Source organism: Manduca sexta, chromosome 25, assembly GCF_014839805.1.
Source record: "Manduca sexta isolate Smith_Timp_Sample1 chromosome 25, JHU_Msex_v1.0, whole genome shotgun sequence".
In the NCBI taxonomy this organism is placed as follows: Eukaryota; Metazoa; Arthropoda; class Insecta; order Lepidoptera; family Sphingidae; genus Manduca; species Manduca sexta.
The window spans coordinates 12,589,274-12,613,160 of NC_051139.1; the positions used below are offsets into that span (position 1 = coordinate 12,589,274).

At 34.6% G+C, this 23,887-nt stretch overlaps 1 protein-coding gene across 3 annotated transcripts; it reads right to left on the reverse strand.

Moving 5' to 3' along the window:
- Nucleotides 1-32: 32 nt before the first annotated feature.
- On the reverse strand, nucleotides 33-23,471 carry LOC115443767 (voltage-dependent calcium channel subunit alpha-2/delta-3). Of its 3 annotated transcripts, none has more exons than XM_037442857.1 (19): nucleotides 23,239-23,471; nucleotides 22,135-22,216; nucleotides 15,378-15,488; nucleotides 14,972-15,245; nucleotides 14,181-14,701; nucleotides 10,364-10,583; nucleotides 8,428-8,564; nucleotides 6,810-6,848; nucleotides 6,422-6,568; nucleotides 6,071-6,145; nucleotides 5,524-5,705; nucleotides 4,920-5,123; nucleotides 4,593-4,744; nucleotides 3,636-3,912; nucleotides 3,248-3,554; nucleotides 2,664-2,900; nucleotides 2,003-2,114; nucleotides 486-919; nucleotides 33-201 (listed from the first exon to the last, which is right to left on the reverse strand). In XM_037442857.1, exons 3-19 carry the CDS (start codon nucleotides 15,474-15,476, stop codon nucleotides 97-99), a joined length of 3,522 nt encoding a protein of 1,173 aa, XP_037298754.1. In that variant the 5' UTR covers nucleotides 15,477-15,488; nucleotides 22,135-22,216; nucleotides 23,239-23,471; the 3' UTR covers nucleotides 33-96. The 3 variants fall into 3 exon arrangements, with proteins under 3 accessions (XP_037298754.1, XP_030025184.1, XP_030025183.1); XM_030169324.2 differs by having other exon boundaries at nucleotides 486-883; nucleotides 22,823-23,471; XM_030169323.2 differs by having other exon boundaries at nucleotides 22,823-23,471.
- Nucleotides 23,472-23,887: the final 416 nt, after the last annotated feature.

Sequence of the window (23,887 nt, forward strand, 5' to 3'; positions counted from 1 at the left end):
TAATATAAATGTGATTTTAATAAAACACAATAAAGGGTGCAACGCATTTATTGCCAAGGTAACAAAGGTACAAACGTTATAGATCACTTCAGGGTGTTATGAGAACGCTCCCATCAAGAGCGCCGCGGATGCTGTCATCAGGAGTAAGGCCAGGTCGGTGCGGATCACGCTGCCTAATCCGCATGCTGTTATGTTTCTTTCCTGTTAACAAAGATAGTTCATATTTTTACATTATCACTACTATTCTATGTTCTTGTATTATAATTCATGATTTTTTTAATCCTAAACTGACTAATACTGACGGTAAATCTAGCATTAAAGATTAAAGTATCCGCAACGACTGCATTAGTTAATCCAATCGGATTGAATTCATAAAATAAGAAAATAGGTATTTACTAAAAGTAAATATCGTTTTTTTTTAAGTGATCGCTTGATCAACGCCCTGTTAGCTTATAAGCGTATGATGTATTTATACAAATGCCTACCTTATCATGATAAGTATAACAGCCTTCCAGTGGGCGTCGAATGAGCCCGCCGAGGTCCAGCTTATGACATGGCTCGAAACTGGTTGTAGAATTGATCGTCGGTCGAGGTTTAGTATTAGGCGGTTCCTTGCAGTTATAACTATATTCCCTATCTTCATTTTTAACTACTACTAATAGCAAATTTGTGTTGGGGACATACGCCGCCCAGTATGGTGGATGGCATTCACCAGGTTCGTCTTCATAATCCATGGGTTGTGCCCCCGTTGTCGACAAGAAATAATTTTGGTCCAAAATGAATAATCTGATGCTATGGTCGCATGAAAACGGCGGTCCCTCGTTGTCTTCTTTAGCTGGAATAGTTTTGTTTTCCATCGGTGGTGGCAGCGTGGAGGGCTCCCCTGTGGGTCCTTCGTTGTATATACTATCGATATAGTCTGCGAGGGAAAGACCATGCAGTTATGTAAGCGGAAATATTAGAGCTGCTAGAGAGCACATCCTATGCTTAGTTGCTAGCATTGCTTGTTTACATATTATAGTGTCGCTTAAGGCCCTAGTTCATGTTCGTAATAATATTGAAAATATATACCGCTTGTGTATATGTACTATCTTACTGGGTACGTGGGTACCTCCTGTATTACTGAAAAGGTTTAGGTCCTAGTCTACCACGCTGGCCAAGTTAGAGTTGGCATACATACTATACCTTTCAATTTTTTATACCAGAACGGTTAAAAGACCCTAGGGCACCTGACGATAAGCAGAGTGCTGTTCAGATAGTTTCGACTGACGAGAAAATGTATATAACCATTTCTCGCTAGTCAACACAATTATGCCGACTTGTTATATATGTATATAGATTTCCTTTTATTGTTAAAGCCCTCGATAATTTATAAAGAATACACTTAACTTTATGTTTAGGCATTGCATTATTATAATTTATATTTAACCAATTGGCATTCATTTTTGGTCTACAAGTCATTTAATATACACTTGGAGAAAATTTTAAATGAAACTATCGAAAAACGTTAGGGGCTAATTTTGATTTGAATAAGTTTCACGGCGACAACTCGAAAAATAATTTGTTTGTTTTGTGGCACAAGGTTTATATTAATTTAATGTACCTATTTCAAAGCATATTATACAATAGCAGAAGCGACGCGAAGGCTAATTTTTGCTAGACATCGCTCATAGACGGCGTGATTTCAAGTAAAAAGCAAAATTTATATATAAACAGGTGTCTATTAGTTTAACATCGAAAGCATTATCTTTTGCAATATATGGGCTACTTATTTATACTACTCTATTCCTAAATAAATGCATTCTTTTATTTGACAAAATAATATAGCCTTTAAATCATATACTTAATACGTTAATGTAATTGAGGAAAAACGTAATAATGTTAACATTAAATAATTTAGATATTTTTACAAAATTCGAATTCCCTCTTATTATGAGAAATATTTTGACACATAGGTACACAACACATGTACAACTATAATGCTTTTTTTTGTACGTCTTACCATCTTCCACTGGTACTGCGTAAGAATATCGGTCCAATCCGTACAAATTTGAGGCAAATAACAACATCTGTGTCAAAAGCCACTTTAATAAGCTGCCCAGTATGGTAAACGGCTGAAACAAAAACAATGATATTATCATAACCTCCGATGTAAGGTATAAGGTATAAATTGTAAGCGCAACTACTGCACTCACTTATCGCCATGTGTATTCCGTCCCATTGTGTGATACGAGCGGGACTAAAACCTTTTTTAGTTTGTATATAACGCATATTAGTTGTGGCGTAGACATCGCTCTAAGGTCCTGGGTTCGAGTCCTGGGTCGGACAAAGTGATATTTTTTTTCTGATCAGTTGAGCTGATGCTCGGAGTCTGGAATTTGTGGCCGATATAGCGATAGCCTTGCCCCTGGGACGGGACGCAAAAGTGAAAAGAGGACTCCCTGGTTGCACTCTTCTGCCTACCCTTTCACATATAAAAGGTGTTAAGTGTGTTTGTCTGTCTTGTATGTGATGGTTCACGCGTAGGGCAATTGCAGAACCAAAACTCTCTATTGATACCGCGACGCATTTTGAAACGTTTTTGAATAATTCGTGCTTCAAGTATAATAGTAGGGTTTCATAATGTGCTTATAGTACATCAGCGCTCATCTCTTCATACTAACCGTGTTTAAAGTCCATGAACAGCTTTCTCCCTCCGGCACTATCGAATGTGGACATAACGCCTGATAGTTGAACACTTCCACGTGATCGAATATGTTTTTATCTAAAAAGGTCTGAAAGACGTGTTTGTTAATAGTACCGAAGAAACTCCCCACTTGGTCTTTGTTTCTAGATAATACTACGTAACCGGAGCTGTCTATGACGTAGCAGTCGTAATCATCTCCATGACACGATAATTCCTGAAAACAAGAGATATTATGAACTTTTATGGATACTAAATCTTGGCTAGAATATTCCAAAACACCCTCTTTTTGATTCAATTTAAAAGCCATGAAATATTTATTATTTTGATATGAAAAATATAAGGTTTATATCAATAACCATTTTTTACTATTTTATGGTTCAAAACACGATACTTACAACTTCCGGCGATCATAAACTATTACGAAAACAGAAAATGTTGACCGTTTTTCAAGTTTTATTCACAGTATAGTAAACGATTATTTTAAACATATGTCATAATATAGATAATGACATTTAGAAGAATATTCTAAGGTTACTTTTCCTCTAAACGACGTTAGTTTACCTTTGTTCCACTCCAACTGGCGTTGGTAATTTCCATAAACCTCTCGTAAAACTGTAAATAAGAATACTCAAAACCCACGACTGAAGCAGGGGTTTCGAATTCATTATCTTTGTAAAAGATAGCATAGCTTGCTGTTATAGTAATATCGCCATCTTCATTTTCAATTGGCGGCTTTTTTTCAATTATATCATCTAATATTGGTAACGGAGTTGCGATTACCAGAGACTCCGGGGTAATCATATGTTGCAGGACTGCAGCTTTGTACCAAGTTTCTTCTATAGCATTGTAATAAATGTCCCCAAATACCCTGGAAACAATAATCGTCAGTTATTCTTGACCCGAGGACACTGTTAAGAGCTGAACATGTTACATTATTACAATGACTTACTTCCCAGGGTAATCCTTATGCCTGTAGCCAGTATCGTTGACGCGTTCATTTTTAGTAGGATCAAATATATAATGCCATCGTGTAAGACCACTAGAAGTGGCTATAAACCGCACAGTGACATTATATTTCTTAGCTAGTTCCCATTCTTCGTCAGTGGCGTCCCATTTTTCGAAATATGGCGTGGAAAGTTTTGCATCAAATACCAACTGCTTTACTAGGTCTTCGGTGCAATAGTAATCGTCTTTCCCAAGTTCTCTTCTAGCATTACCACAGTGTGCTAAATATAAAAGAAAGATTAAAAACTGCTAACTTCAGTCTATTGTAAGGGTAATGGGACAAAAATTCAAAAGTTGCAACTGCTGCAGCAAATTTATAAAATTTAGAGTTGAAATTTGATTAGTACATACATATATAGTTAAGGTATTAGTTGATGTATACAAAGTATAAAATTGGGTAATAAATAATAATTGGTAAAACCATGTAATGAGTTTCAGTTATATATCGATGGTTTCAGCTAACGAGCGTTTTCCTTTATATCCACGACACATTTAGTATAAAAATTTTTGATCGATAAAAAATTATTAAATTATTAATTAATTTTAAATTATAGGTATTTCAAATTCTTTGAAGTAGACAAATAATAACTACTTGATTAAATATTTTGAATAAAGTAAAGTTTTGTGCAATATTGTAATTTTGTATAACCAAAATATATTTATTTTAATATCTATTTACATGCAGAAAATATGGCCAAACACATTGTTGTACGTAATTAAATTATGAACGTCGATTTCTATTTCGCCGGCCTTTGACATTTACATTGGATACAATATTGTCCACCTGCTTGGTATGCTTTAACCATGGAACATACCTATTTCACGCATTTATGTTTATATCTATTACATACAGAAATTGTTAAATACATGCAATATATTATCATAATATATAAATTCTTACTTTGCTTAGTCCATGTTGATACAGCTTCGTCCATGTATTGTTTAATAGTAATATTCAAATCACTATGGGACAGACGAACTAAAAACTTCCATAACTCAATTTCTGGAGTGTCCGACTCATGACCTTCTAAATAGTGATATTTGCAATACACCCTGTAAAGAATGATTTTTCTTTTATATTTCATTTTTTTTTTATTTTGGGACCATCTCTCTATCTCTTTCTTATCCTAATTGACATTGTGTATGACGCCACATCTCACTATCTCCCTATCTTTTATGTTAATTGATAGCAATGCTAACTTTTTACAGAATGAATTAACTATCTTACCAATCTGGATGGATTCTATAACTGAACCTAAAATAATCGGTTACATTAATTCCAGTTAGTTCTTTCCCTTGTTTTGCTTCAAGAGGGTTGTCTTTTAGTAACAACTCTGTGTCTCCATAACGCCTCGGTAATGAGATGCCCATAGAAAAAGGTGTGCCTACTAATTGTTTGAAGAAATAATCGTGCTGCACTCGCGATATTCTCCTGAAATTTAAATATATATTTTTTTATTTACTAATTTTGCTAGACTTGGGTTGATCTATTTCAGCCCGTACTATAATTATTACAATTTTATTTTTTGTTGATTTATATAGAATCGTATTTGAAAAGAACGATTTATAAAAATGAATGACGAGACAAGCGAGGCCCTCGTCTGTTGATAAGGATCGTGTCTAACCATATAGAGTACTAACACCGCACTATCTTTAAATAACAATCCCTGGCATGGCAATGCAATACGCTCGTCAGCTTCAAACATCAAATGTTAAATCTCATAACGGCCCAATAATTACAGTTTCCCAAAAATCCTTAATCTTAAAAACAAACTATTTAAGAAAGGTTAGTAATTAGCTAATCAAATTATCAAATAATAATAATAAATTACCTCATGTTGTCGTAATGGTACAGCACTTTGATTTTAGTCATATTCCCGTCTATTCCCATAACTAAACTCCGACGCAGTTCTTGGATCTGCTCGCCCAGCTCTCGTGACCCTTTGCCGTCATCAACTTGTTCTACTTCCACGAAGTCTACACTGTTGTAATTGTCTTGCATCACACCATTTATCTGTCAATAATTTGGAAAATGGATGTTATTTTATTGATTGCATTGCATGAAATACGAAACTTTTTCTTTCCGATATTATCAGTAAATAGTAACTGCCATTAATATGTTGATTAGGTATTTTTACAATATGCTAGGTTTTGCTCGTGGCTTCGGCCGCGTAATAAACCTGTCCCGGTATAAAATTCCCACTGCCTACTTTTCCGGGATAGACATTATCTTTCCCTGCGAACTTTTATTTCGCTTCATCTCTTCAAAACTTTCCTATCTTACTTTCTTTGACAGCAGGTTAAGAACGCTTCGGCTACTTACTATTGCTTTTTATGTCTATGAATAATTAACAAATTGGAATATTAAAAAGCACTTACCGTTGTTATGAGTAAAGGATGTAATAATAGGTACCCATTGTTGCTCACGATAAACGAATAACCATTAACGCCGAGCTGAAAAAAGAATCACAGAATTATAAACATTATGCAGAGCTCCTAAATATTTATTTTTTATGTCTTGTAGGTGTTGCTCGCGTCTTCCTCCGCATTAAAGACCTTATCACCTTATCCCTACATAAAGGTCACTTTGTAGTCTATATAATGCAGGAACACTGTCTACTTGTCTGCCGAATTTCTTCCATATCCATATCCATTTGGGTCTTTATTACACCTTGTAACAAACACCCAAACATCTTCACAAACTTTCACATTTATAATATTATTTGTTACCTGGTGCGGTTGGGCTAGTTTTGCAATACTGTCTATAGGGACATCTGTTCCGGCTACACCTAGAAGTATGACGTCATTTTGTTTCTGATTGCTTCCGTAGTCAAAAGCAGGGATGGCTACTGACGTCACTAATTTATCTTCATCAGGCTGAAATAATATATAAGGCATTGGTACAAACAAATAAATTTATTTTATAACCAAAATAGGATAGGATACAAATTAATATTAATATGTTAAATTACTTATTTGTAATTTTCTTAGATATGGTAGGTATTATGGAACTTCATTTCACTTGTGAACAAAAAAATCTACGAACGGGAAGGTACATCAAATTACTAATAATAAATCTAAAACTACCTACATATAATAAACATAAAAATTAATTTACCTTGTCTTTATCCGGGCTGACATCCCAATGAGTCGTTCTCTGAAATATTAAGACAGTATGTTAAATGTTGATGAACAGATGCCGCACATAACCATTCTATAATACAAACAAATTTGAAATAAACCCACAAATTGATGTTCGATCTGGTGCCAAGTGGTAACTAAATAATACGTTGGCACGAAAACGCCTTGTTGTTAAAATAATATACCAGTGTTAGATAAATTACTAGTGATATCTTAGAATTCAATTTACCAATTAAAGAGCCGAAGTATGGGACTCGTAAGACTCTTACAACAAAACTATGTCGTAGGTATGTCCTAGGTATCCTTTGTAAGAGTATTTAAATAATAACATTATTCATATTGTATATTTAATTGCTATGTTACATTAAATATTCCAAAATTTAACGCTGGTGTCCTGCATAAATGATCTCAAAATATTGGTTTTTACGTGATTTCATCTATCGATATAAAATATTCGGATAACTAATTAACATTCAAATACATTAAACAGTATAGTTATAGACCGCACATCAAAACCACTCCAGAAGTTGGTAATAAGTCGCTGTCTTATTTGAAATGTCCGTGTTACAAGGTGTCACAGCGTCCTTATATATTAATACAAAAATATCATATTTAAAGAAAATATGCTAATATGGGCATCAAAAACGTGCAAATAACGGTATCGGAATAATATGAAGTATATTAGATTGGTGTTTTGCTATTTGACGGAAGATTGAGGAACCGTCGCATGAGTGCTAAATTTCTATAAGAGAATCTTCCCAATGTCCGCTCTATATAATCTTATAACTCTTTGTTAGCATTACAGTTCTAAATTATTTTGTGATAAACGGTAGTTAGAGCTCTTTCAAACCATCGAACATAAAATTTAAATGACATTTTAATTGAATTTCGAACGTTTAGGTATAAAGGCACCTGGCAACGTTTCAAAAGAGTACAATAGAAACTCACGTGGCTCACGCGAACCCGTCTTTTAAGCAAGGGGAGGCTTTTGTCCGCTATAGGCGATTGTATAGAATGTAAAGAACGCTCTGCAGACATCGCTTTTTCTCCCTCAGCAAATTAGGCAATAGCATTTCTTAGGACTTGCGCCTAATTGTACATTAAGGCGTCAATTTGATACGAAATTCAAATTGTCAGTGTCATTTAATTTAGATTAGTGATAATGTTAATATTTATTCCAAATTACGAATTTCAGTTACCAAGTAAGTTTAATGGTTTCAGTTTATAAAACAAGAGCTTGGCTTTCCAATGTTAATAAAAGTGAGGATGTGGTCCCAACTTGTTCATAAAAATATCAAATGTAATTGTAATTTATTAATTAAATGGTCTAAATACGACTATGCTGAAATAGCGCTGTTCTTTAAGTCATCGCTAAGTATTAGTAATAATTAAAAATAATAATATTCCTATATTATATACTAGTCCACTACTGATCAGGATTATATACTGAAATAATGTAGGCGTTAGTCCTAGTGCGAAAAGACTGACTTAACATACGTTCAAAATTATTACTTAGAATTCTTAGGTGCACGAGTTTTCTAACGATATATTCTTCGCTAAACATTGAATAATCATAACATTTAATAATTACTTACTGTATAATCAATGTTTGCATGAGTCCACGTGGGCGGAGGATCCTTTCCTTCTAGAATCATTGGTCGAGCGATCACATTGATGTACTTCAACACTTGCTGCTGCACCTCCTCCACCGAATGTATGTGGACGAAATAACCTGAAATATTCATATATGTAAATTACTTTAAAATTTAAATTAAAGGATTTAAATAACAAAGACCCGCTGGTCACTCATCGCTGTATTTATACACCCACAAATGTGAATTAAATTTTGAGTTCAAGTGCTGTTCTCAAAGCTTGATGACGTAGGGTAGACACGTCCAATCAGCGTTATATTATTTAATAGCCTTCCTCGATAAATGGGCTATCCAACTCTAAAACATTTTTTCAGTTCGAAGAAGTAGTCCCTCATATAAGCGCGTTCAAACAAACAAACTCTTCAGCTTTATATGAGTATAGATTAAATGATGAGACCGGCAAAGCGTACTCTTGGTATCTGGTAAGCATTACGACTGTTTTAACAAACTAACTTTAAATAAAAACTTAAATTTAAAGTTCTTTCTATTTTTGAAGGACCGCCTGGAGAGTATTCTCTGGGAATAAAAATAATTATGAATATATATCATCTCAGTCTAATTTCGAAGTAATCGTCAAAGATAATACTAACCTTAATTGTTTCTGTATACTGACATAGTTAATTGCTTTAAAATAAAAAAAAAGTGTCTTACCCCATTCGGTTTCAAATTCGGAGGAATCAGACGCGAGACACTTTAATTATAAGATTTTCGTAGATATTTAATAACGACATAAAAACAACAAATTACTTGAATTGTTAGACTCAATATAGGTATTAAAAAATCTTGTCTCCGATAAAGATAAACAAACCTAGAGCAAAGTCAAAGGAAGTTCGAGGAAATGAGATTACTGTGAATCAGACCGTTCGTTATTGCGCGTTTGTTAAACTTTGGCATCTTGCCTTCCTGTGGTTTGAGTATAAAGACTGATTCAACCAATCTAATATCTTATAGTTGACAAAAATAAGGTGTTTTAAAAATTCATTGTCACATCGCAGACGTGCACTTTGCCCTAATTAAAAGATTTTTTCTTTTAAATATATAATATTATAACTCATATTTTTATTATGTATCACGCACCAGATGTAAATAATAAACATCTTTCTTTTTTCCTCTATGTTAATTATTCGACTAACTACACTCGATGTCATATAAATATGGATAGAACGAACAACATCGTCTTTTAAACATTTGAAAGTAGCGACTGGCATTGTCACGTATATTCACAAATGTGTCGTCTACAACGCTCCGAAGAATCACAAAATACCGAATTTATGAAGTCCTATTTACTCGTTCAAATAATAGAAAACGTTAAATACATTGACTACAGTACAATATAGCATACATCCAGAACCTTAACCTTTCCATTCTTCATATATTCGGGCAAATTAATTGAGGGACAGTAGTCCTGATCACAATGTGATCCGTGAACCGAACAATCACGCATCAATCGCTAACAAAGAGAATTCATCATTCTCATATATACGGGAAACCACTTTCCTTACACCAGAAGATTGAAAATGGTATAATATGATCAAAGGATTATATTACGTATATCAAAATTTGCTCGCAGCTTTTCTTCGTGAAATTCATTTTCCGCAAAAGAAGACTTTTAGGCACTGTGCTGCATACATTATTTATAACTTGATATATCGCTGACTTACTATTACAAGGAACCCTGTTATATGAGCTAGCCATATTATACCTAGTTATGTTGTATAATAATTCACAACAGAGAAAGTGGTGATTAATTTCAAATATTTCATCGCTTATTGATGGTTAATAAGGACCGATATGTCTATGATCATGAATAGCAGAGTGTGTTAGTTTAATTTTATCGTTAAATTGTCTCCATTTTTATTAGTAATAAAATGGGACTAACCTCTGTTCAGACACGCCATCCACCTTATTTCATTCACATTGGTCACCTCTTTGCCAATTAGGTAAGTGAACACTCTGACGGGTATATACGTCTTGCCGTCAATCACTTCTCTGTTATATTTCTCGAAAACTTCAGTCAAGTTACCAGGAACATAATCTGTAATCACCATGACGAGCTGGTTGCAACCTTGTGTGCTGCTGACGTCACAATCCTTTCGTCTCTGAAACATTTCGAACACTTACGGACCCCGAAGGCTTGAACGTCAAAGTACAATGATCTAAATTCATCAGATCAGGCTACAACCATCAGACTGCAATACAAACTACAACCCCATGACTCTGCAATTTAAGTACACGTCATAATCCACTTTGGTAGATTTTATATGACAAAAACTAAACCTGCCTATGTAATATACACTTACTTGTGTCGGGTTAGTATAAAGGTTAGATATATACATATTAATGTGAGATCGGAAATATTATTTTTTTTCTATACTATTTAAAGGCGTGGAAGTTTATCGCCTGATGACGCCTTCGACATTGTTCACTAACAGAGCAGTGATTTCAACTAATTCTTTGAATTACAATGCAAAACACCTTATGATCCAGAAATGCGCTCATATTTCATAGGTCCCAGTAGGTTCTATAACCTACCTATGAAAAAGTGTGGGTAAATAGTTACCCACACTTTTCCGTACGAGATATCTACCACATAGCAAATTACTTATAGTCTATTATGTCCCACGTAATATGGAGACGTAGACTGTAAGGTCGCGATGCTATGCCATGGACATAGACTCCGCGGAATACATGCACCCACTTTCCGCCGTGTGTATTCCATACCATGATGTAGGATGCTGATGAGATAAGTTGCTGAGTAGAAAAACCCAATATCACTTTGCCCGACCCGATGATCAAACTAGAGAACCCAAAGACCCCGAGGCAGTCAAAATATACAAAATATTTCTAATCAAAATTAGTATATACATCTTATTTTATTGGAACGAACGATTCCCAAAACTTTTCAACAAGATCGAACAGCAATTTTGTCCCTACATAAAGTTAAGCCAATTTAGTAGACATAATAAATTGTCGAAGTTTCCCAAGTAGGTTCAGTCGCAGTTTAGAATCTTGTAATTACACGGTGGCCGGTGATTTGATCAAAATTAATGTTCTATTTACTTTCACGACCTATTTAAGTGTCTACATAAATGAATGTAGAGACAAAACTTAAATTGGGAATACATAAATCGATTCATCAAATTACAGGATCATTTTTGTTCGATGAAAATGTTTATAACGCTAAGTTTGTAAAAATAAGATATGATAATATTATATTATCGTTAACTGCCTCCTGCATACCAGCCTATCCCGGTCTATATTGGAGTTTTCTCTATAATATCAGGCTAGGGTTAAAATTTTGAGGCCGACATTTTGATAGGCTTGGCCACTATCACATCATAGGACGGAATACACACAGCAGAAATGAGTACACTAGTTGCCCCTCTGTTTACCCCGGTCAAAACTCTAAATTCCTGTTGTAAGTAAATGTAAAGCTGTATCAACTACATCAAAATTATTATTTTTAAATGGAATATCGAAATATAACATTGCGATATTAAGCCCAATTCCCGAAATGGAGTTGCATAGTGATACCGGTGGCACGGTATTTTAACACTCCTGTACTTTATGGTTTAAATAACTTGGTTAAATAAAAACAAAATGTATTTTGGAAGCTAAATCCTTTTTAACGATTACAAAGGGTAATTAATGTATTTAAAAAACAATATTATTTCTCCGCTATATATAGTAATCTATATCAATATATAAAAGAAAGTGGTGTTAGTTACACTATTTATAACTCAAGAACGGATGAACCGATTTGGCTGAAAATTAATGGAGAAGTAGCTTAGAACCAGGAGTCGGACATAGGATATTTTTACTATTAGATAAAGCTGAAGAGTTTGTTTGTTTGATCGCCATTTTAGGAACTACTGGTTCGAACTGAAACATTATTTTAGTCTTGGATAGCTCACTTATCCAGAAAGGCTATATATCATCAGGCTATGATCAAAAGGAGCGGAGCAGTAATGAAAAATGTTGCAAAAACTTTATAACTTTTCAGAGATTATATTGCCTGTTCTGCGTAAACGGTTAAAGTTATGCAACAAAAATGTATGACGAAATTGATCCTCATAAAAAAAAATTAAAAATATGTTATAAAACAAAGTCCCAGCCATATATGCAGATTTAGATACTTTCTATCACGGGAAAATATATAGCGGCACTTTTATCCCGGAAAACTCTTTCACACGGGCGAAGCCGCGAGCAAAAGCTAGTATATATATAAAAATTAATCCTATTTCCCTTGATCACGCCATCACGCGTGAACGGCTGGACCGATTTTACCTTTTTTTTTTGTTGTGTTTGTTATTGTCAGGAGAAGGTTCTTATTAAAGGAAAAATTCAAAAAATTGCGCGGAAAATTAGAAAATTTAAGAAAACTTAACGACAATACTGAGCGATAATATTAATTTTACATAATATGTAACTGTCAGAGGTTTGAAATAACTGTCTATAATATATATCCATTCATTAGGAATATTAACCATTACCATGGTAACAAATATTTTTCCTGCCTTCGATAAAATTAATCAACAAGGCTCAGAATCTGGAAAAAGGTCAGCTATAAATCCTAACATTATGTCTGCTCTTCGGGGATTTAGCGGCGAAGTGAACTTACGATCGGGAAAATTCATTATTATCATAAAACATTTCCCCTCTAATCTTTTAAGTACGTCTTGTTCAGTTGGTTACCTGTTTTACCCTATGAAAATAGAATCTATTATTTTCTGGATGAAGGACCACAACATGCAAATTGAAGATAGATATTGGCGTTTTGGGACGATAGTTTAATCTAATGTTTAAAAGCAATCGCAAAATTAGCTAAATTTCGATTAAATTTAGCACACAGTTAGATCGTAGATCCTATGATATAAATATATATGAAATGAAATGATTTATTTGAATCCGTAAAATGTTATACATTATTTAGGTTCCGTCGATATTAACTCTACCACCAGTTCGGAAAGCAGTTCTTACCAGAGAAGAACGGCCAAGAAACTCTGATTGTTATTTAGAGCAGTTAATTTATATGCTTGTAAAATAAGGCATAAATTAATTAAAATTTTCATATGAGTGCACAACCCTCTCAGGAATCATGAATTTTCTTTTTTAAATATATATAGCTATTAGTATAACATAGGTACAGGCCACGTTCACTTCTAAATAGTGCTTATTCCAAGAAAGGCGATCAGCGTAGACGAGGCGGCAAACTAAAGTCTACTTTACCATAAATCAAAATATGAAGTAAACGTCGTATTAGATTATGCTATCAAAAGAAGTGGTCGAATTTGATCGATTTACACTTTATTACCCGATTACGTTTTCCAAGAATGGTTAAGTATGTTAGGAGCCATTATGAAATAAATGAACGTACATGTATGAATGTATATATGTATATTCATATACAGGGTTATTTTGACATTGCGTTACTAAATGAAATCAGGAATTGGCGATGATCGTGCCAAAACTCATCAATGAATAACGAATAATTTCGATAAACATCCCGGCTTTAGTTAACAGTTTTTTATTTTACATCTGCAGTAAAAATAAATTATTGTAAAGTGTTATGTTCAAGTAAACAAGTACGTAAGGCAATGTCTAAATTACCTTGTATGATGGTGTGAACATCAACATCTTTTGTATTTACTGCTGTAGTAATAAAGCTGTTTTGATAATTATGGCACATAACTTACCTCTCGAAGTGTATTAAAGGCTTTAATATACGCCGCCGTCAAATTTGCATTACCCTCTAGTTTCACTCTTGCTGTTCCATCCGCGTAAGGGGTCAGGGCGTTATTAATAGTATTAACGTTTTCAGGAGTAGCTTGCACTAAATTTTGGAAACATGCCACCACTTCTTTGACATCGTTTTTAAACGTGAACACATTAACGTAATCGTTGTTGGAGAGCGTGTCCAGGAGTGAACGCAGAGTCCTCCTTGCCACATAGTTCTTGAAGCCAGTCATCGAGCCCGACACGTCAAATAGGACGATCACTTCCTTGGAGCAAGTGGCGGCCTCAATGTACCACGACTTCACTCTGCAGTCATAGGTGTCTACTTCCTTGTGTGTCCATGGCATGCCGGGGTAGAAACGTAACATTCCAGAGGAACTGCCAAAATACTGCCACGCCAAGGACGGATCCGATTGATAGTTCTTTTTATAAATCTCATTAAGTTCTTTCGACCATAAAATAGCATTAAGAACATCACTCTCTGTAACAAAACAGTCGTAAATTTATTTTAGGATCCATTGTTGCTTTGAAAAAACTATAAAGTAAAGAGACCATGTCATAAAACGATCCTTATAAAGTTTGAAGGATATGAACAACTCATTGCGCAATGTAGCGTAGCAGCGCTCTTGTGGATTAGACCCTACCGTCCACCGCTACCTGTGCTTTGCTCTGTTACGCAACGTTGCTATACATGTTGAGCGTTGTGAGCGGCGCATCGAATGGTACCCATGAATCGATGCTCAAATCTTACCTTTATAAAAAATATTTGTTGGCACGTGCACGCAGCTGATGTTTGTGTTTACGTTTATATTATAAAAATGTGAATCCTTCTCTAGCGATACGTTAGAATAGTTGATATTGTTTTTTGCAAATTTAGGAATTTCCCCTGGTTCTGGTACATCTTCAGCATGCTCGTAGGTAAAGTTTGAATATTTAGCTGAACAGTACTCAAAGTCATTTTTTTTACTTGTATTCGCTATGTAATTAAAATTCTTCGCCAAGTCTTCCGCCGTGGCATGAATGCACTGCAAGCAGAAATACGACATTCAAGCGTTTTCGTTCAATTACGCGTTCAAATATTTTTTTATTAAATAGATGCCTACTCGAAAATATTCATACACCGTGCAGAGATTGGGAGCTATAAAATGTTAGTTTACCTTGACTGCATTGATTTTTCTGGTGAGCATCGTGCTGACAGAACGTAGCGACGATTCCAATATTTGTTTTCCATCCTTTTTCTTCACGCTAGCATTCATTTGTTTGTATTTCTATAAAATGAAATAAAAAAGAATTATTATTAACATATTATTAACATATCTAAATCGAAGTATGTCAGTAGAACAGTTTTTAAGTTTATTATTTAATATGTTATAATCAAAGATAGATATTTATTTTCCCTGTGGAATGCCTGGACTAACATATTTTTGACAAACCTATTTCCGCAAATCCAGAAATAGATCCAATATCGGTCTTTGACTGATGTATTTATTACACCGAGAAATATCTAAATTTTGTAACCTGATGTCGAAAGGAAGATAATCTATTTCGAAGGTAGGTTGTAGTGTTTATATTAAATTTAGTTAATTCCCGATTTCATGAAATTTTATTTCGACGTTTATTGTCTCAAGTCCATCTCTCTTAGGAATGCAAATAAATTCGTTAATAAGTATTTAACTAGTTTAAGGTCAAAATAATCTTTGATTTCGAATTTCACCAAGGTTACTTCTTATATCTGGATTGCCTAGCCAAGGCAATCCAAATGTGATACCTAGGAGCTCAGAAGCATCGATCTTCAAACATTGTATAAATATAATACATTTTAAAATCAACACTTAGGTATATATGTACATTGCGTCGTAAACTCTACAAGTTATGGTATATTTGGACTTCTATTAAACAATTGTTAACAAAACAATGTGCTAAATCAAAAAAGATTTCCATTCTTTTCGTAAACCTTTCGCCTCTTGGCCGTACAAATTATTAAAAAAAACCTACATTGGGAAATTCTATCGTATACTCACTAATGCGCATTAAAGACAGCCTAATGGCCTTACAGACAGACGCTTCCCAATTGGAAACATAAAATAAAAGGTAACATGCTTTACGACGATAAATGTTTACACATAATTTCCGCGATACCATTACGTTTCCTCTCGGAAAACAAAATTTGTATAATTAAAATGTTCCATTTGTAACATAAACGTCTCCGGCACAACTCGAGCACCAACATTAAAAGGTGAAATGAAGTGCTCGCAATTTAATATTGTGCTAGAAATATTAATTACAAGGAATAATGAAATGAATTGTTCAAATATATTTTAATGGAACGTTTGGCTGATCTAAACAAAGCAATCGTTCTGAATTTACTTTTACTATCTCAATTTAATGTTTTAAAACTTTGTTGTTTTAATTTCGGAGTTCATGATTATAAAGTTAAAAAATACTTATACCATTAAAGTAGTATTACTATGTCATACGTCACTTTTTGTCCTGGAAGCAAATAATGCAGATGAAACCGCGCTCAAAAGGAATGAATTCACCATTTGACATTTCCATGTGCATATTTAAATTATGGTTTTTCTTATAAAATATGCGATTATTCTACCACACAGATTTGGAAATCTTACGGTTGAATAAAGAATGCATATAAAAAATTTAAACTGATCAACATTTTTCGTACGACCTGTTTTTGTATTCGAGAATTTACTTTATCCTAAAATATGAAAATAAAAGATAAGAGCTAAAAAATTTAATATATGATTAGCATGAAAATAGGGGCTCCTTCAAAAATGTTTTATGATTTTTTACGTGCAACTTAAATAAATTTAGACAAAGGTTATCTTTTGTCTAAATGTATATAGAAATATTCGTAGTAATGTAACATTGATGCATCAACTAACATAACATTACCATTATGTTAGTTTACACACACAGAATAGTCAGCATAAGGTTTCCACCCTACGCACCATTAATTATGTACGAAGGTCATGTACGCTTGACTGTAAATCCCCGATCCCCGTTTGTAACCCTTCAACCTAGGGAGACAATGGACGACGTCGGTCAATCATCAATAATTCTATCGGAACTGATCCATACGACATTGGCATACGACGGCCATTACTCGCCACCACGCTGCGAATTATGTCATGACACATAAAGATCGGCAAAATCTGCGGCAGCTTAGCTGTGGTACCTTGGAGATATCGCCTATCGAACTCGACAATATGCACCGGCAAGTAAGATGCGGTCGGTGGAGCAGTGGCTTCCTCCGAAAAACATAGGTGAGGTAACAATAACGACTTACCCAGCCATACCGCTGCCCATCGGATTTACTACTTAGGTATGGCTGGGTCACCGGCATTGCTTTAAGTCTATGGGAGACGTACGCCACTTACCATCAGGCGGACGTCTTTGTTAACCTATTTAGGTAATATAAATAGTTATGTATAAAATATATCCTTTAATAATATATGCATTTCAGGCTTCCGATGATATATTATGGTCATGAAATAAATGCAATAAAGGAATTACAAACGATACAATGAAGTCACTATTGTTTAGCAAATTTAGACACGGCAAAAGTTTATGCCAGTTTGGTTATTCGACTAATATGAGACAGATCTAAATCATAATGTATTTAAAATGAACTACAAAGCACTGGTTTATACGTACCTAGTCTAATTCCCAGTTGCCAATATAATAATAAATTTAAATTATTAAACATTTGTAAAGTATAAAAGTTAATTATACGTATACATATATAACTTCTCACGAATAATAACAACGACATCTGAGAGTCACAATTTAAAACACTCAACCTAACATTTGGGATTTCCACACGCCCGAAGTATAACCATCGGTGTGAAATAAAACAAAGCTTCATTTGAACACGTAGAATGGCCGTATTGAGAGAGTAAGCGGATTAAAGGAATGTATTGAAACCACAGTCCGTTTGTTTAAAGCCAGTTGATTTGTGGCGCCGGCGGGCAGGCTCGTGATTAACTCACTTTATCTATTCGTAACGAGATTGATTTAAGTAATGCTTCTGATGTGTTCGCTAAAATATATACAAAGTCTATATAAAAGTCGAATTGACTGTATATCACATGTAAATATAGCGACTACCCGAGAGTGATAGGTACATATTTTGGAAACCAATTCCATAGCTTAGGAAAACGTTTAAGTCTGTGACATCACATCACATATTGTGAAATAGCAACATATGTTACGACAAAATCTACATACAAAACACTCTATAAAGTAATTTCGATAAATTACTAATAGTAGTAATAGAAAAGTTTAAAAAAAATACCTATATATACATCTCTTCTTTAAATAGATATATTTCAGGTAACTCGTTTACCATGCAACCGTCGAAATGACATCATTCTTTTTATAGCAATAAATAAACAGAATCTTAACTGAAATTCAGGCGCCGCAAGACGAAATGCAAAGAAAATCGCTTACAAAGTCATTGAATAAAGTCGACACGAGATTGAAGCTGAGCAAGTCTATGAGTTTGCTTTGAACAACGTTTCACTATGTTTGATCAAAATTCGAGGTTATGAAATACAGAAATATACGGTATAGTAGAAATATACGATATTCATTAGGGAACTAATAAAGCCAAACGATGTTATAACATTCCTCTGAAGCCTTTTAGGCGCCTAATGAAATATTTGGGATTATATTAAATATAAATTATTGGCTGTAGATACAGCAGCTTATTATTTAATTTGGCATACATTGGCGCCGCAACACTGAGCAAAGTATACGAGATCATATTACCTAGCAAAATTGCGAAAAGCAACAATAAAACAACCCCACAATGTAATTTGTGCTTTATTAAGATTGTACAAAGTATTGACCAATTCTAGTTGCAACATTTTAGTTAATGAAGCGGATATTTTAAGACTACTATTAAATATCGTAAACACTCGTCAATCCACCGACAAATCTTATTGTTTCACTGAGAATCTATTATTAAAATATCCTTAGTTTGTATCGGTCTTGAATTAATTGAAGTTAATAATAAGGTGGGAATAAACCCTGTAAACATGATGCTGAGAAACACACAACTATGTAACTGACAAGCTTTGACAATTTCAGCCACTGACCAGCATCTTAATTTCGATGAGGCAAGCCGGCATAACTTTAGCGACCGTGGATAGAGACAACATCTATTATTAGTCAACAAAATAATTAATATACATTGTACTGAACATTTGGCCCAGTGACTTGCTTTGATGTGCCCGTACTTTATAAAAACACATGTTCGTGTCCCAAATCAGTTAAACTTCATTACGGTTTCCACTGTCCCGAACATGTGATTTAAGAGCAAAAATCTTGAAACTTCGTTAGTAAGAAAGTTCTTGAGACATTCCTTTTCACGTAAAGACCCTAGTTATCGTGAAAGAGTAATCTCGAAAACCCAATCATAAATTATTAATGAACTAATTTATTTTCAGAATAAATAAGTCTACCGGAATGAAATATTTCGTGAAAAGCCTCGTCAAAACCTAATTATTATTATCAAATAATATTTTTCCAAGCAATAGATTAATTTATGTTTTCAACAAGTACTGCAATATACCAGACTCGCTTATGCTTGCAGCTCTACCAACGTGTGACATGAGTTATTTTAGTAATCCCCTTTCAGATATTTTACCACCTTTGTTGTACTGGTGATTAAAAACAAAGTAATACACTGATAAGAACCAATAGAGCTGATATATACTCTACACCAATACAATATAGTATAAATCGATAAATTGAATAATATTGGTTAACTAAAAAAATCTTGTAACATTTATTTTTGTCGCTACTTTCACTTAGATTTAAAACGCCTTTGTAAGAATGATTCGTATGATTAATTTATCCATTTAGCGATATCTTTCTCGTTTTATTTTGTTATCTGATAGGATGTACCCACACCGTTTATTAGCGAGTTCTTCAAATAAAAAAAATAAAACATTATTTTAATTATATTTCTTAATTCAACAAAAAAACAAGTGAATTAAAACAAAGATAAATCTTTGATTATACTTAAAAATAATGAATTATAATGAAAAAAATTAAAAACATTTTTGTGTTAATAGCTACTAGTAAACGCACCTGAAGATTCTCGCCGCAAGAACATTTTAGATATTTAATAAAAATCTATCATGAAAATGGGATTATGGACATAATCCGATTTATCCGATCAAAGAACTTATCTGCTTATGATATTAGGTTTATAATACTGTAATTTCGCATCAAAGTGAACGCTGTTCACTAGCGTCTAGTGTGATCACTTCCATTATAAAAAGTCTGCCTTTTTTCCAGAGTGTAAGTAATTGATGACGGAGCTTGGCTGCCAAAATCTCGAGCCTTTTACCTCGGCGGGCCGAGCAAAGTGTTTATTCACTTTTTAAATGACAGCAAGCATTAAGCTGTGAACGAAGCTTTATAAATTTGCTAGTATAGTACCAGATATATTTTGTGCAGAATGAATAATGGATAGTAATCAGCGTACTCATATGAATGAACTGCTCTAAACTTTTTTTTTCTCTTCTCACTTTATCGTGTGCTGTAGTCTTTACCCTAAACTGATTGAAAAGAGCAACACCAGAGTTTCTTGCCCGCTCTTCTCTGGTGAAAACTGCTTTCCGAACTGGTGGTAGAGTTCATATTGACGGAATCTAAATAATGTATAACATTTTACAGATTTAAAGAAATCATTTCATTTCATTTCATAGTAAACGAAATTGTCATAGGGTCTCCTGCTTGAGATTCCGAGATCAGCCGGGAACATCATGCCACTTCAGCATATTTATGCAACTGTCAAGGGACATAAAGTCTGTCGTTAGTCGACTTGTTTAACTACGTCAGGTCCAGTGTAATCACTTTGCTGTGTCAAGAGACAAAATATATACTTAAATATAGCTTCGTACGGCTATAAGATAACTATAATATCCCCTGAACATAATTGTAATTATTACATGTATTTTCTTCATCGTTCTAATAAAATAAATTTAAAATAAAAATATAAATAGCTCACACTCAACTATCAAACGTTTATGAATGAATGGCAATTCTATTTCGAATGCTCTGTGAGTATGAACAAAGTCGTTGAAGTGGGTTCCAGACAGCGCTTAACAAGTGCAAGACACAACACCCACTTCTGGCCACTTGGACGTATCGTGGCACGTGGTCGTTCACCTTACAATACAGTCTAACTAACAGCTACTTTTATTGAATTGTAAAAGTAAGAGCTAAAGTAAAGGTAATAAAAGTTGGCCATACAGACATAATTTAGCCAAAAGTAACAATAAATTTGACTATAAGGCCTTCTTACAATCCGCTTTTATGATTTGTAATAAATATAATTATAAAGTCATGCATAAAAATTACGACTTCCCGACGTGTTCATCGCGAAAATAATATCTTAAATTGTTAGAAAATTAGATAACCTAGCATCATATACATTTACGCCATGAAAATAGGAAAGGTGGCATTTTCCGCTTTATGCAAATGCTTTTATAACTTGAGGTGTAAAAGGGCGAATAAAAATTTCTTTTGCATTTGTGTAAAACTTTTAAAAAACGACGTGTTTATTTTTTGTCGGCCGTGTTCTTTAGTACTTTTTTGATGGAATAACAAATAAAACTAAGTAGTAATATTTCTTATTCCATCATCAGTACAAGTGTACTGTATTTTATGCCACAACTAAGCTTATTTGTATTTTTACAAGCTTAGTTCGTGGATAACGTATGTACAGCTAATGTATTTGGTACTATTACTAACTTCGAAAATAGTGTGGCAATAGTTCATGTTTTTAAATGCTTTAATTATTTTATCTTCGGTGACTTAATTTAAATGTTGTATCGATTGAAGTCTCCGTTCTGTTTGCACAAGGAACGTCTATTTACTTACGTTTCTGATTTGATCCGATTTGGTGAGAGCTTCGCTTAGTCTCCATAATTCGTCGCCAAGTGTGCGTGCCCATGTCTTTACACTAAAAACAAATGTTACTCGTAACATGAACATGTCGTGTTGTTAGGAAAAAAAATACCTTTGAGTATTGTCGTTTAAAGTAAGACTTGATAGGAATATGTATGCATCTTCCAATTTAAACTAAAACCAGTTTTATCATATCCGTTATTGAAACTGGAATATTAGGTCACTGTAATCAAATAAATTTACAAAAGTTTGTTTATTTTTGGATCATTATGGCGCGTCCAAGAGTTAGTATAAGCAAGAAATAATCAAATAATTCTGAAATGCATACATGTTAACACAACAACGAAGTCGGTAATGTTTTCGTTCCAAATAACCACTTATCATAAACTAAAAGCGGGAACCACGAATGCCAATTCCTCGACACATTGCGTCGTGCACGCGGCATAAACGATGTACAATATATCATACATGTTAAAGCGGCACTCTGGCACCATCAGCCCCTACCCAGGGAATATAAAATATAATAGCGGAGCCATAAATTTTAGAGCAGTCACAAACAGGTATGTTAGTAAGTAAAAGGCGTACATTTCCCCGGGGACAGCGCGCGGGCTGCCCTTTGCGTACTATTGTTAGAGTTAACGTAAAGTCCAAGAGTTCTTACATATCAGCTCTCCAAGCGGGAGCCGGCTCTGGGACAAATACCAGTGCCAAGAGCAAAGCAAACTTGAACCATCGCATGTCCCCGCCGATGAGTCACGCGCTCACGCCGACTACTCGCGCGCTACCACTGTTACCAGTTACGACTTACGGCGGGACGTCACGGAACCCACCAATATTACACGAGGATAAGGCACATTGTTACTGTGTTTGGTTACTCGAATAAGGCTAATTACCAATCATCACAAAGAACATATCACCGATAACGCTATCGCACTACACTATTGACAACATACAAGTGGACCGAAACGTAACATAAAGCTTTCACCGATGAGAGATAACGTGCAAGGCCACTACGATAGAGAAGCACAATAAACATTCAGACTTCAGTCACTAAATACTTTCACCGTAACGACTAACGAGTTATTAATAGTTTAGATCTAGTTTTGGAGGAGCGTGCCACCGGCGACACGGCGATTCACATTGATTCACGCCGAGCTGAAACTTTGGATCGGTTTGCGTTCGGAAAACTGACTGCGAATAGTTTTTGTTTTAGCGTAGTGCCGATTGGAGCGAGCGCTGCGCCGGGCGAGCGAGCGCGGGCGGCGTGTATCGCGACCGACGCACGTGCTGCGTCTATTCTGGGCGGGCGCCCGCCGCCGCCGCCGCCACTCGCCGCCGACACTCGCCGCCGGCACGAACGCGCCTCGCTCGCTTCGGCCGCTTCGGCCGGCATCGAGCGGACACGATCTAGGTCGGACAGCCGAACGACTACAAACCAAACGATAACTCAATCCCTAATATACATAATATATTTCACGTTACGATTAATTAATTGATCCCATTATCTTTTCCATTTTATTTAAGTATATTTTTCGGCTTAATGTTGTATCATTCATTAAATAGAGTGTGAGAGTTTTTCGTTTAAATTATATTGCAGTGCATCTGCAGCGGTGATGCGGTCTCATATTATTAAATAGAGCATGATATTATGATACGCGCTCATAATCTCTCGAGATTGTCAAACTTCAAATAATGAACAAAATAAATAAAAAATTTCATAGAACAT